The 15,753-nt window shown below is 40.7% G+C and overlaps 1 protein-coding gene across 1 annotated transcript in view; it reads right to left on the reverse strand.

Annotated features, from left to right (window-relative positions):
• Positions 1–11,942: 11,942 nt before the first annotated feature.
• Positions 11,943–15,753, reverse strand: part of LOC115463665 (zinc finger protein 184-like) — a 63,122-nt gene continuing 59,311 nt past the window's right edge. The window contains exons 5-7 of the mRNA XM_030194372.1: positions 14,817–14,945; positions 12,765–14,502; positions 11,943–12,632 (exon numbers count right to left, since the gene is read on the reverse strand). Coding sequence (XP_030050232.1) covers positions 12,593–12,632; positions 12,765–14,502; positions 14,817–14,945 — 1,907 coding nt within the window. The 3' untranslated portion in view covers positions 11,943–12,592. The remainder of the gene's footprint in view (positions 12,633–12,764; positions 14,503–14,816; positions 14,946–15,753) is intronic.

The raw sequence follows: 15,753 nt of genomic DNA on the forward strand, positions 1-15,753 counted from the left end.
ACACAAAGTGCAAATGGCAGCAAAAACGCCAAGGAAACAAGGAGAGAAGCTGAAGGCAGCAGAGGTCCATAAAATGGCGGCTGTAGAAGAGGAAAGCTCGAGTTCAGTCAGTTCCACGTGGGTGGCCGAAATCATCACAGAAGTCACCCAGGCCCTAAATACATTGCTGGATTCAAAATTTCAGAAGTTATCAGACAAACTTGAAAAGCTTGATGAGAAAATGGAAGCGCTCATGGGCGAATTCACAGCTTTGTGACAACGAATTTCCGACCTTGAAGACCGCGTACAGAAAATTGATACTGACAACGGGGCGATTACTGCAAAGCTCACAGACCTAGAGAATAAATTAGATGATTTAGAGAATAGGTCTAGAAGAGCAAACCTCCGGTTAGTGGGCATACCTGAAATCATCACAGATGCAGAGTTGCACCCGTTCCTGGAGGAGTGGCTGTGGACCAAGCTCCATACACAGTCAGCAAACGGACCGCTCAGGATCGAACGGGCCCATAGGTTAGGCCCGAAACGGAACGGTGATGCTAAACCCAGAGTGGTTATTCTTAAGCTGCTGAACTATGCTCACAAGATGGAACTTCTAAAAGCAATTCGGGCAAAAGGCCTGCTGCAGTATGAGAATAAGTCAGTTTTATGTTTCCAAGACTTTTCCACTAGAGTATTGCAGCTACGGAAGGCGTACTCACCCATATGCTCAGCCTTACATCAGCGACAAGTGCAATTTGCATTGTTATATCCAGCTCGCTTGAAAGTTTTTACAGACGGAAAAGTGACCTTCTTGGAGACTCCTGAAGCAGCGCAGGCGTTTCTGAATCATCATGCTTTGCAGCAATGAGAGAGAGCTGAAAAACAGTAGTGCCCTGAGACCACGAGCAATGCAAGCATGAGGACGAGAGAGGTGATGACTTTTGGATAATAACAACTTAATGGAGACAAATTATGTTTATTTTGGAAATTTGGAATGCATCTGGCTGCTGTGAGATGGACCAGGACACTAAGCCAATTTGGTAAGCATGGAATTTTATGGATTGACATATACACAGCGAGAGACCCGAAAAGGTCCAGTGGTCCCCAGGGGAATAGTGGTGAAAGATCGGGGATTGGAGAGACTCATTTTACACCCCACCTCCTAGTTCACACAGAGGTAGCGAGAGGATAGACAAACATGTCGGCAGGGAGGGGGATGCGATTTGAACATAATTTAAAAATTATTCCCTTCCTGCCGACTGTATTGGATTTGAAATCAATAATAACTTGTTAAATCAGCAGAATTGGAGAGCCCGCTGTCGCACTGGGGGACCTATTGGCTATATGGATGCGAAGCGGGGAGCGATACATGGCAGAGCAGAATGGTGGACTTAACAGAACATGTAAATGAAAGGAGAGTCAGGGGAGATCAGTGGTGAACTACATGGGGATGATGGATGTATGCTATGCTGTGAATGAATGAAGAAGAATGAAAAGTTCCACTGTAATATTTGATTTGATGGAGATTTAGCTATATAGTGCTTGGTTAATTACATGTACTAAGGAAGGGTATATCACACTAGCTGACCTGAAATACTGACACAGACGAGGGTGGATAGCAAAGTGAGCTACATGTTATTATTTGTCAGGTTAGAAAATGTAAAAAACTGACTGTCAGTGGGTAGGCTGTTCTGGAGGGGGGAGCTCCTCTCTGAGCGTGATCAGATAGGAGATGCCAACCACGGAATTGCTGTGGACGGGCACACCTCTAAAGAGGTGGTTTACAGAACTATGGGGTACTGAGGGGAAGATAAATGGAAGGGGGGATCTCAAAGAGGGGAAGAGAGGGTGGGAGTGGCTCTGCGCTTCCCTGGGAGGGAACCGGACATCACGCAAGACAATATACTGGAAGTTTATGGAGATAAGGAGGGAGAGTTGGAGGCTGGGTCGACTCTCCTGAAAGTGGGGAAATTGACAGTTGAGATAAAATGGAATTTGAAAGGGGAAGGATGAACCCGTTGGAATTTATATCCTGGAATGTGGGAGGAGTAAAATCACCGATAAAACACCAAAAAAGTCTACAATTATTAAACAGACAAAAAGCAGATGTCACCTTTTTGCAGGAGACATACCTTACGTCAGTGGAACATGCTAAATTCAAAAGATGGTGGGTTGGGTCACTGATAGAGGCCCCAGCTCAACACTGTAAGGCAGGGGTAATGATATTATTCAGGAAAACATTGGATGTTCAAATTAAAAATAGTTGGCAAGGGGAAGACGGGAGATATGTTATAGCCAAAGTGCTAATTAATCAGCAGCCATTTTTGCTGACTAACATTTATGCGCCCAACGTATATAGTCAGGCATTTTTTAAGTTGCTGGTTCACGCCCTGGCTCAGCATGAGGGAATTCCAATGATTATGGGAAGTGATTTAAACATGCCTGTGGTACCCAAATTGATAGGAAACATTTATGTATCCTTCTGCCACATTTTCTTGGTCTTGGACTGCATTTCTTGGTGCTTGAGGGTCTTTTCTCTTTCTACATCTCTACGTAATTTACAGAATAGAACTGACACCTCTATAATCAGTGCTGTTCTGGTGTTTTTCTCTTTTACCAATTTATCTGGTTTTCTTGCATCTAGCATTTTAATTGATCAGGATGGCTGGGGATGTTCCATGTGATCATAACCATTCTCCATAATTCTCTTAGGGTCATGATCCCAGTGTTTTATCAGTAGAGTGATGTTGTAATGTTTTCAATGGATGTGGCATACCAGTTTGTTGTGCCTTTCTGTATAGAAATGTTCTGGGTAGCTCTAAAGGCTCAATACAGCCTCACAAGTACACTGATCCTTGCTGATACTATTGCTACTATTATTAGGCAAAGCAAGTAGAGTATTTCTGACTATTATTAGGCTGACATGAGTGGTTTGCTCTCTCTGATTTGAATAACTAACCAGGTTGACTGCCATACTTGTGTCAATATGAATGTGCTGTTTTTATTGGCTTTCTTTTTTTTCCTATCCAGAGTGGTGTTCCTTTCTGTTTCTTATTTAGCTTGTACACTGCTTTGCTATATAGTCAGTTTAATAAATCATAATATTAATTTTAGTTTTCTACAATATTCTATATTTAACTTTTCTCTCAGTGATTTATGCTTGATTTTTGTTTCCTACTCCACAGTTGACTGTCAGAGAGAGGTTTTCAGTCTTGATCAGTTTTCCTTAATGGAAAGTTGCTCTAGCATATTGATACAGTCCAAAAGTCATTCTGATGTCATCTGAGAAGTTTTTCACTAAATGGAGTTCTTCTCTTTATCACTGGAACTGTAGAGCTTCAAGTAATCTACACATAGTAAGTGTAATGTAACCTCTGCCCTGTTTCCATCTTTAGTTTTAAGGCAAAGCCATAACCCAATGAGTTAATAAGAGTAATCAGTGGATTAAGTGAGTCATTTTATGCTATTGCAGTTTGCCTTTTTTGACAGAGGAGTGTGGTAGCCGTGTTAGTCCACTCTTAAGGTTATCAATAGAAATCAAACAAAATAAAACATGGAAAAGAAAATAAGATGATACCTTTTTTATTGGACATAATACATTTCTTGATTAGCTTTCGAAGGTTGCCCTTCTTCGTCAGATCGGAAATAAGCAAATGTATTTCCGATCTGACGAAGAAGGGCAACCTTCGAAAGCTAATCAAGAAATGTATTAAGTTATGTCCAATAAAAAAGGTATCATCTTATTTTCTTTTCCATGTTTTATTTTGTTTGATTTCTATTGATAACCTTTTTTGACAGAAACATTTATCACATTCAGAACCTTAAATGGTTTCTCTTGAGGGCGGGGTAATCACTCCAAATGGGTTAGTAGATGTCATGTCAGCAAGGAACCTCAGTTCTCAACCAGGGCATATTGAGTAAGATCTCAGTCTATCAAATTTATTGATAATGCTTACCATACTGCTTGCACTGTGCCAAATAGAGCTTCTTTCTAAGGTTCATAAGACGTTATATGTATAGGCAACCTATCCAAGTATGCTTGGAAATTTTTTTTAATCAATCCTGTGGCACCCAAAATGATAAGAAATATTTATGTATCTTTCTGCTACGTTTTCTTGGTCTCAGACTACATTTTTTTTGATACTTGAGGATCTCCTCTCTCTTGACACAATTCAGAGTAATTGCTTGGGACTTACACCTCTATAGTTCATGCCGTTCTACTGGTTTTCTCTTATCCAAATATGTCCAGTTTCCTTACATCCAGCTTTTTAAACAGTCAGAATGGGGATGTCCCGTATGATCATCTCTCTCAATTCATGGTCCCAGTGTTCTTCTAGTACAGTGTTGTTGGAATGTCTATCTTTCCAATGGATGAGACTTGCCACCTTGTTGTGCCTTTCTGTATAAATCTTTTCTGCCCTCAGAACTTTGCAACCAACTATTAGATAAGTGACCATTTCCAGCTCTTTATTAAAGAATCTACATATGTTGGTTGTACCAGATTTTTCTATGCTCACCGAGAACCATTTCATCCATAATCCACTGTCCTGATCTGCAAGTATCAGTCTCTTATCTTTAGGTTTCATTTCTCCTCTTCAAAACCATTCATGTGTCTTGGCTTGATCCACATATGGTTCCTGGAGTAACCCTCTATATTTACCACTGCATTTGTCATTTCTTTTTCCGTGTTTGCAGATCTACTTCTTTAAAAAGCTTTTTCTCCTGCTTTGTATATTCTGTTGATACAATCCGTGTACTTACAGGTGCATTCTCACTCATTCCTTCTGCTCATAGAATGCCTGACCAAGCTTAATGATGGAACTATATTCTGGAGGCTTGCTCTCAAACTTTAGTACTTTTTGCACATTTGGATCTAATGATGCCTTCAAGTAAGCCTGGAGGCCTATGATAGTAGCTCAATAGGTATAATATATTACGAGATCCATTCCTCCTTCAGCTCTAGAAATGTACAGTCTTGATGTACGCTGATTCTTATAGATGACCTCATGGGCGTGAAGGCATTTTCTAATTTGTATAACCAGTTTTTCAAGGTCTTTAAGAGGTCAGTCTACAAAACCAAAGCTAAATAAGAGTGCAGGAAGTGCTAGTTATTAATAGCCAGTATCTTATTCTATGATGTTAATGCACTCTTCAATATCAATTTTAGTCTCCTATAATATTCTTGACTGATTTCTTTCTCTCAGAAGTTTCTGAACCCATGCTGACTCTGTCCCATTAAACCATGTTTGTCTATGTATTCTGTAATTTTATTCTTTATAGTAGTTTCTACTATTTTTCTTGGCACTGAAGTCAAGCTTACAGTCTGCAATTTCCAGGATCACCCCTGGAACCCTTTTTAAACATCAGCGTTATGTTACATTGTCCACCCTGCAATCTTCAGTACTACAGATCATTTTAATGACAGGTTACAAATCACTAATAGCAGATCAGCAATTTCATTTTTGAAATCTAAGCTAAAAGCCCACCTTTCTGATGCTGCTTTTAACTCCTAACCATTATTCACTTGTTCAGAACCCTTATTTTATCACCCTCACTTTAATATTCCCTTATCTCTTGTTTGTCCTGTTTGTCTGTCCTAATTAGATTGTAAGCTCTGTCAAGCAGGGACTGTCTCTTCATGTTCAAGTGTTCAGCGCTGCGTACGTCTAGTAGTGCTATAGAAATGATAAGTAGTAGTAGGAGGAGGAGGAGGAGTTCTTTCAGTAATCAGGTGATTTATCACTCTTCAACTTGTCTATTTGGCTCAGTACATCTTCCAGGTTCACAGAGAATTCTTTCAGTTCCTCTGCATTGTCACCCTTGAAAACCATTTCCAGTACAGATAGATCTCTTACATCTTCTTCCATAAAGACCGAAGCAAAGAATTCATTCAATTTCTCCACTATGGCTTTGTCCTTCTTGAGTGCCCCTTTTGCTCCTTCATGATCTAACGTTCCCACAGATTCCCTCACAGGCTTTCTGCTTCTGATGTATCTGAAAAAGTTGGTATTATGAGTTTTTGTCTCCACGGCAAGTTTTTCTTCATATTCTCTTTTAGCCTTCATGATCAATGCTTTGCATCTAGCTTGGTAGTGCTTATGTTGCTTCTTATTTTTTTCATTTGGATCCTTTTTCCATTCTTCGAAGGATGCTCTCTTGGCTCTAATAGCCTCTTTGACTTCACCTTTTTTTTTATTATTTACCAAATATTATTACAAGTGAAACTTGATTAAGAAAAAAACAGATTAAATTCCCTGTTTATTGAAATACAAATAAATTGGAGATAAAGAAGAAAAAACAAAACAAAAGGAACTTATATCTGTCCTATTTAGACCACTATTATTAGTGGAGCGTATTCATAGATTGTTTTGGAGAAAACCAAATGAGGAAAAAAATTATAAAGTACTAGTAAAAAAGGCCCGTTTCTGACACAAATGAAACGGGCGCTAGCAAGGTTTTCCTTGGAGTGTGTATGTTTGGGAGAGTGTATGTGAGAGTGACTGTTTGAGAGTCAGAGTGAAAGTGTGAGTGTGTGAGAGAGAGAGTGAGTCTGGGTGTGAGTGTGTTTGTGAGAGAGTGTGTGTGTGAGAATGAGTGTGTGCAAGTGTGTATGTGAGACACAGTGTGAGAGAGAGTGTGTGTGTGTGGGCGAGAGAGAGAGTGTGTATGAGACACAGATTCTCTGTGAGAGTGAGTGTATGAGACCATGCGAGTGTGTGAGTGACTGTGTGGCACATAGAGAGTGAATGTGATACAGTGTGAGACAGAGTGTGTGAGAGTGAGAGTCAGAAAGACATTGTATATGAGAGAGAGAGTGTGAGCCGTGCCCTCCCAATCCATGGCCATCTGTCCCCTGCCCCCTCCATTCATCCTTTTCCAGCAATTCCCCTATCTCCCTGAGCCCTGCCCTCCCAATCCATGGCCATCCATGTTTCTCTGTCACCTGCCCCCTCCATTCATCCCTATCCAGCATTTCCCCTCTCTGCCTGAGGCCTGCCCTGCAATCCATATCCATCCATGCCCATCTGTCCCCTCCATTCATCCCTATCCAGCAATTCCCCTCTCCCTGAGTCCTGCCCTTCCAATCCATGTCCATCCATGCTCCTCTGTCACCTGGCCCCTCCATTTTTCCCTATCCAGCATTTCCCCTCTCTGCCTGAGGCCTGCCCTGCAATCCATATCCATCCATGCCCATCTGTCCCCTCCATTCATCCCTATCCAGCAATTTCCCTCTCCCTTCCAATCCATGCCCATCCATGCTCATCTGTCACCTGGCCCCTCCATTTTTCCCTATCCAGCAATTCCCCTCTCTCCCTGAGCCCTGCCCTCTCTGCCTGAGGCCTGCCTTGCAATCCATATCCATCCATGCCCATCTGTCCCCTCCATTCATCCCTATCCAGCAATTTCCCTCTCCCTTCCAATCCATGCCCATCCATGCTCATCTGTCACCTGGCCCCTCCATTTTTCCCTATCCAGCAATTCCCCTCTCTCCCTGAGCCCTGCCCTCCCAATCCATGCCCATCCATGCTCGTCTGTCCCCTGCCCCCTCCATTCATCCCTTTCCAGCAATTTCCCTCTCTCCCCGCCCCCGCTGTCATCAACCCCGCCCCCGCCATCACCGGCTCCGCCTCCCACGTCATCGGCCCCGCCTCCCACGTCACTAACCCCGCCCAAAACGTCACTAACCCCGCCCAAAAACGTCACTAGCCCCGCCCCCCGCGGCCAAAAAAGCCGCCCAAAAAACCGCCCTGAAGCCCAAAAAGCAGCCCAAAAAACCGCAACCCGCCGTCACGGAAAACCGCCCAATTGGGCGGTAAAACCGCCCACCTGGCAACACTGCTGCCCACCCTCTTCTATCCCCCCAACATCCCTTTTCTTTTGTTTTGTTTTTTTAATTTACCTCCATGGTGGCGGTTCCGGCAGCGCAGCGTCAGGGAAGGAGGCGGCGTTTCCGACGTCTAGCCTTCACTTCGCTGTGTTCCGCCTTCTTCTGACATCATCATTGACGTCAGAAGAAGGCGGAACACAGCGAAGGGAAGGCTAGAGACGTCGGGAGCGCCGCCTCCTTCCCTGACGCTGCGCTGCCGGAACCGCCACCACAGAGGTAAATCTAATATACTAAAACGCACCGTGCGTGGGTGCGATCAGTTTGTTTTTTTTTCTGCCCTCGCGATCCGTGTGTTTTCCCCGCCTTCGACGTCATGACGTTTGACGCGAGGGCGGGGCAGAGACGGCTGGGTGGCTTCACACCACGAACGCCACGAACCCTTCAGGGAGTGTTTTAGTGACTTCAGAACGTTGTCCTCATTAGAACGTTCACGGTGCGTTTTATTATATTAGATATAGCTTAACATGCATTAAACCTGTACCGTATTACAAATTATATTCCCAACCTTATTTTAAGGATATCAGACTGATTCCAACTTTTTTAGACCAACAAAAGCACTTAATTGTTCTGGTTGGAAAAACACATATTTTAACCCTGAATATTTAATTACACATTTACATGGATAATTAAGATAGAAAGAGGCCCCAATTGCTAGAGTCTCTCTTCTCAGGGCCAAAAAGGCTTTTCTTCTTTCTTGAATTTGTTTTGTAACGTCTGCGTACATCCATATCTTTTTACCATAAAACATAGTATGTGCTTTCTTGAAGTATAAACACTTAACCACTTCTAAATCCTGTTCAAATATAAATGAAACTAATAATGTCATTCCTTCAGAATCTTCTGAAATAGATGATTCTAATATGTCAGTTAAATTCAGGTTTTCATTTTTATCTTTTAAATGTTCTTGAAGGTCCTTTTCCAAAAAGTCCTCTGGGTTCTTTTATGGCTGTATATAGTAAATCCGATTGATTGGAGGAATAAAATCTGGTGCATAATTCAAAATTTCAATCAAGCATTTCTTAAGTGCTTCCAACCCCAGAGTTCTAGAAAAATTTAAAAAACGCAAATTCAACCTACAATTGTAGTTCTCAATCTGTTCAATTTTCCTACTTATCAAATTTATTTTTTTTAATTGTTACTATTGAGAATTCTTGTAATTTCTTTACATCTTCTTTAAGTACGGAAATTTGAGTATTCGAGTCTGTTTTAATAGCTTCCACAGATTTAGAAAGTGTTTCAACTGTACTCACTAATGCCGCTATTTCTTCTGTCGAGTTGGTCAGTGTATCATCCAATTTTTGGAGAGCTTCCCATTTGCTCTCCAAAGTCACCGTCTCTGGTTTTGATAGTAGAGCTTTCCGCTCTGTTTGATGGCCCAAAGGCCTCAAACCTCCGTTGGTTCCCAACTCCTCAGAACCTCGAGCCAGGGGTCCTCCCTCACCGACTTCCGATTCAAGTGACCTCTGCTGGGAGTGGAGGCCTAAGGGAAGAGGTGGTGGGTTGAGTACCAGGGGAGAAAGGGTAACATCTAGTCCCAAGTTGCGTGGTTCTCCTTCCAACGAGACAGCGGGATTCCTCCCAGTAAACTGGTCAGGCATTCTCACAGTGAACCTCTCGATGGTTTGTTGCATTGGTGAGGAGGTCCTTGCCATCAAGGTACCGGTTTTGACCATACCCTTTCGCTTTGTATGAGGCATTTTATTAATGGGGAATATTGTTTAATTGCAACTTCCTCGAGAGAGCTCAACCACGGTCACAGCATGCTCCCCCTATGTACCGGTGTCTTCACCTTTTAACCACGCTGGTTGCCATTTGTCCTTTTTTCCACCTTTGTTAACATGTGGAATACATCTGGTATGGGCTTCCACAATGGTATTTTTAAACAATGTCCACGCCTGATTTAAAGTCCTAACCTTTGCGGCTGACCCTTTTAGATTCTTTTAAACTATTTTCCTCATTTTGTCAGCCTTTCAAAAATGAAATGCTGCTACAGTGGATTTCTTTAGTGGCTTCACTCCACATATCAGCTCAAATTTGATCAAGTTATGATCATTGCTTCCCAGTGGATCCAACACTGTTACCTTTCGTATTATGTCCTGCTTTCCACTAAGGACTAAATCTAAAATAGCTTCCCCTCTTGTCGGTTCTTGGACCAGTAGTTCCAAGAAGCAGTCATTCATTACATCTAAGAATTTTACTTCCCTAGCGCTCCCTGATGTAGCATTTATCCAGTCAATATTGGAGTAAATGAAATCACCCATTATTATAATGTTGTCCAATTTACCAGCTTTCCTAAATTCTGTAAACATTTCCTCATCTGTCTGTTTGTTCTATCCTGGCGGACGGTGATACAGCCCTATCTGCTTACTCTTTCCCTTCACACATGGAATTTCTATCCACAAGGATTCCACACTGCTATCTCTATCATTGCATATAATTCGTACCCTGATAACAGTGTCCCATTGATTGTCCTCCTTCCACCAGGTCTCTGAGATTCCTATTATATCTAGCTCTTCATCTATTATATCTAGCTCATCATTTAGTGCTATATACTCCAACTCTCTCATCTTATTTTTTAGGCTTCTAGCATTTGTATATAGACACTTCAAACTGTGTTTCTTCCTAGCATCGACAAGCTGCTTTGAAGCTGATGGTGATAATTTGCATCTTTTACTCTGTTCTCCCATTAAACACTCCTGGCTCTCTTTCACCATTATTGAAACCTCTCTATCAGGATTCCCTATAGATCCTGTTTCAATAGTATCCTTTGAGGATTCTCCATACCGAATCATATGCTCCTGGGCAAGTGTCGACGTTCCTCCTCATTCTAGTTTAAAAGCTGCTCTATCTCTTTTTTAAAAGTTAGTGCCAGCAGCCTGGTTCCATTCCGGTTAAGGTGGAGACCATCCTTTCAGAACAGGCTCCCCATTACCCAGAATGCTGCCCAATTTCTAACAAATCTAAATCTCTCATCTTTGCACCAGCGTCTGAACCACACATTGAGACTATGGAACTTTCTGAGAAGTTCTGAGAGAAGAGGACATTTCTCTATTAAGCGAACATTATTTTGCTCTGTGCTTTTGGAACTCAAAGATTGGGGTTTAAAGAAGGAATTGTAGGTTATTGATAGGCAGAATTAAAAAAAAGGCAAACTTTATCAACTAGTCTCCATATCCTTTCCCCCCTAGTATTAAAACTTGAACTTTGTACCACAGCATTAACAGATAGCCTCTAGCAGGCAAAGCAGGGCCTAATTCAGTATTGGGGGGGGGGGGGGGGGGGGGGGAGAGAGAGAAGCAATCATTATTAACAAGTTTCCATAGTGTAGAACCTTTTCCCCATGGTTTTAAACTGAAACTTTCTCTAGAGGTAGAAACTTAACAGCCAAAGAACATTAAAAAGGACAGTAGCAAGGCTCAAATTTTGTTCTAAAAGACAGTTATTTTCTGTTTTTGGCTGCTCGAGAGGTAGCATTGCTACTGACCAGAATTAGGTGTTAATTAAAGATGTGAGGAAGTAGAATATTTGCAAAGGATATTAAGGGCAATCTGATTACTGAGTTAGCTTGAAAGGGTCTGTTTGAAGCATTCCCTTTAGATTTAAAACTATATAGAGAAGAAAGGTTTCACTTTCTTTCTGAGAAATTCTGAGAGACAAGGACTTTTCTCTGGCAAGTGAACATTATTTTGCTCTGTGCTTTGGGAACTTAAAGATTGGGTTTAAAGGAGGAATTGTAGGTTATTGATAGACAGAATAAAAAAAAGCAAACTTTATCAACTAGTCTCCATACCCTTTCCCCCCTAGTATTAAAACTTGAACTTTGTACCACAGCATTAACAGATAGCCTCTAGCAGACACAGCACGGCCTAGTTTAGCCCAAAGCCCAAGGAATTAAGAGTACTCAGTGGATTAAGTACCAAACAAAACAGAAGTGGGTATAGGGAGTGTCCATGAAATATGCCTGGCTGGATCTTGATGTTAGGAATGGCAAATTGTTCATCTGCTATTGCAGGTGAAGTGTGGTTTGCCACATTTTCATAGTGGACTTGAGACATTCAATCAATTCAATGTTTATCTTGTACATTTCAAGACAATTTATTATCTAGGCACGTGGGACACTATCAAAGGCTTTCATATAGTCAATACATGCTAAGATTTTTGCTTTTTTTCGCACTGGCCATGATGGCATTATTCAACATTAACTGGTCTTTCATTCCATATGCTCCTCTCTTAATGCCCTTCTGCCCTATTACCATGATGTTATTACAGTCTATATCATAGTATATTCTATTGACATCTATTACAGTGAACAGTTTATAGACTGTAGGTAAACAAATGATTAGTCTATAATTTTTAGGAACAATACTTGGATCTCCCTTTGGAAGAAGAATTGTTCTGCTTGTTATTAGCCAATGTGGTGTCAAATTTGGCTACCTGATCAATTAATTTTTGCAATTTGGAGAGCAATTAAATATTTGAGCCAAAAAATGGTCACACTGTCTGGGCCATGACTCTTCAATTTGAGGGCCTTTTAAATCTCTTTTCTAACTATTCTGTCATTAATTCAGGCCATTACATTGGGGTAAATTTTACTTGCTCTAAATTCTAAATTTGTGTCCCATGTGAGTCATTTTATGCTCTTGTTGATTCATCTGAAACATTTATCACATTCAAAACATTTTTATATCCCGTGCGAGTCATTATATGCTGATGCAAGTGACTTTTTCAGCTGAAACATTTATCACATTCAGAACATTTAAATGGTTTGTATGGGGGCAATTTCTCTAAGGGGGTTATTTTTTTGCATACCATGATGAGAATGAACCTCATTCCTAAGGAGTGGAGTATGATCTCAGCCTCTCAAACTTATTGCTAATACTTGCTATACTACTTGTATTTGTGTCCTGTGTGAGTCATTTTATGCCTTTGCAAGGTGCCTTTTTGACTGAAACATTTATCACATTCAGAACATTTAAATGGTTTAAGTCCAGTGTGAATCATTTTATGCTGTTGCAAGGTACCTTTTTGACTGAAACATTTATCACATTCAGGACATTTAAATGGTTTTTGTCCCATGTGAGCCATTATATGCTGTTTTAGTTTGGTTTTACAAGTGAAACATTTATCACATTCAGAACATTTAAATGGTTTAAGTCCAGTGTGAGTCATTTCATGCCGTTGCAAGGTGCCTTTTTGACTGAAACATTTATCACATTCAGAACATTTAAATGGTTTGTGTCCGAGGTGAGTCATTATATGCTGTTTTAGTTTGGTTTTACAATTGAAACATTTATCACATTCAGAACATTTAAATGGTTTGTGTCCAGTGTGTGTCATTATATGCTGTTTTAATTTGGTTTTACAATTGAAACATTTATCACAATCAGAACATTTAAATGGCTTGTGTCCAGTATGAGTCATTTTATGCCTTTGCAATGTACCTTTTTGACTGAAACATTTATCACATTCAGAACATTTAAATGGTTTGTGTCCCATATGAGTCATTATATGCTGTTTTAGTTTGGCACTACAATTGAAACATTTATCACATTCAGAACATTTAAATGGTTTTTGTCCAGTGTGATTCATTTTATGAAGTTGCAGGGTGCCTTTTTGACTGAAACATTTATCACATTCAGAGCATTTAAATGGTTTTTGGCCAGTGTGAGTCATTTTATGCTGTTGTAAGGTGCCTTTTTGACTGAAACATTTATCACATTTAAAACATTTAAATGGTTTATATCCTGTGTGAATCATTATATGCTGATGTAGATGACTTTTTCGACTGAAACATTTGTTACATTCTAAACATTTGAATGGTTTGTTTCCCATGTGATTCATTTTATGCCGTTGCAAGGTGCCTGTTTCACTGAAACATTTCTCACATTCAGAACATTTAAATGTCTTGTGTCCCATGTGAGCCCTTTCATGCTTTTGCTGGTTGGGTTTATATTTGAAACATTTACCACATTCAGAACATATAAATGGTTTATGTTCAGTGTGAGCCAGTATATGCTTTTGTAGGTTGCCTCTTTGACTGAAACATTTATCACATTTAGAACATTTAAATGGTTTATATCCCGTATGAGTAAATATATGCTGATTCAGGTGGCCTTTTTGCCTGAAACATTTGTCACATTCTAAACATTTAAAAGGTTTGTGTCCCGAGTGAGTCATTTGATGCCGTTGCAAGGTGCCTTTTTGACTGAAACATTTATCACATTTAGAGCATTTAAATGGTTTTCCTTGGGTGGCAGTGTCTACAATTGTTTTAGGTCTGCATATACTAAGAGAGTAATAAACCTCAGGCTTAAAGGGCACATCTTGCTCAACAAAATGACAGTCTGTGGATACGTTTTCCTGAGTATCAACATATTTAAAAGGTCTTTCACCTTCTTTGAGTCCCTGAATTTGTAGAAGACTTTGGTAGCAGTTGGAATTTCTTTCTTGTGCTATTGTTATTTCTACGTTTTCAGCTATATCTTTCACCCTGGGTGATGTTATGCTGTTGATATTGTCTTCACACTCAGCTGAATGATCTGGACTATTTCTGGAGGGGTTTCTCTGTTTCCATTCCTCCCTCTGCTGTCCGTTGCACAATCTTATTTTCTTACTATTATTCCTAAATCCATGATCTGTTAGATAAAAATGAGAGTATGATCATTTATTATACATCTTTGGAGGACATATATAAGCAGCTACCCCCATGTAATTATTTACAGAAGACATTGCCTTATTAACATTCCAAATTACAGGAATCTGTGCTGTTGTAGGTAGGAGCAACTGGATAATGGCATATCAACAGAGGTAGACAGACCATATCCGATCCCATCCTGCTTGTTCTGTGCACCTCTTGTCTCTGCCATGTTTCCCTTCGCTCCAGTTACAGTCATTAACCAAAATTTCTGCCGCACCCTGCTGGAGACCCATTCAATCCAAGCTACATCACCTATTTCATGACGGTCTTCGCTTGTGCCCATATTAGGAAGGTCTCCTCTTTCTTTAGATCCCTGGGGCTCAATCCTGAATCCTTGTTCCTTAAATCGGATTAAGATATCAGGCTTGACATTGGAGGAACCTGTTATAGAAAAACATAGCTATAACTGGGTCCATTTTCAAAGCTGTGGTCAGCGTGATTTTTTAAATGCTGAACATACATTTAAATAAACACATACCCCCAATATTAACCGGCTAGGAACGGCACCTGGACAATTAAATGGCACTTAACCGGCTATCCAACAATATTCATTGGAGGATAGCCAGTTATCCCCCACTGAATATTCCTGGTTAGCGGCTAGGAGATAACTGGATATATTGCGAGATATAGCTGGCTATCCACGAATAGTCAGCATATAGCTGGCTAGCGGCCACATCGGGCCACATAAATAGCTGGAATATCTTTGGCCGGTTTAAACTTAACTGGCTCTGTCTTAATATTAACTTAGCCGGTTAAGTCTAAACCGGCCAAAAATAAACCAGATATTCAATGTTGGTCACCTGAAATGGCCCGGAATTAAATATCCAGGCTGACCGCCGACTGCAGTAGTTAGCCGAGCTCTCTCCTGCGGTCTCAATATCGGCCCCATACAGTATATTAAGTGCCACTGTACTGATAATCAAGGGCACGAAATAAACATATTCACTGCTGTGTGCTATCTGTATAATGGCAATATTTGTTTGCTATAAGTATAGCCTAGGAGTTTCCCCTCCTCCCTAGCTCAGCTGTAACTCCACCTAAGCTGATGGTGACATGGTGATGGGGTACTGACATGATGCCTAACCAACCACCACCAGATAAAACTGCCAAAAATGGCACATATAAGCAATGTCAAGACAGTGTAAATTACTCAAGATGGGTGAATACATTTAAGTGGCAAGTCACAAAG

The sequence above is a fragment of the Microcaecilia unicolor genome, chromosome 2 (assembly GCF_901765095.1).
Source record: "Microcaecilia unicolor chromosome 2, aMicUni1.1, whole genome shotgun sequence".
NCBI classification, from domain to species: domain Eukaryota; kingdom Metazoa; phylum Chordata; class Amphibia; order Gymnophiona; family Siphonopidae; genus Microcaecilia; species Microcaecilia unicolor.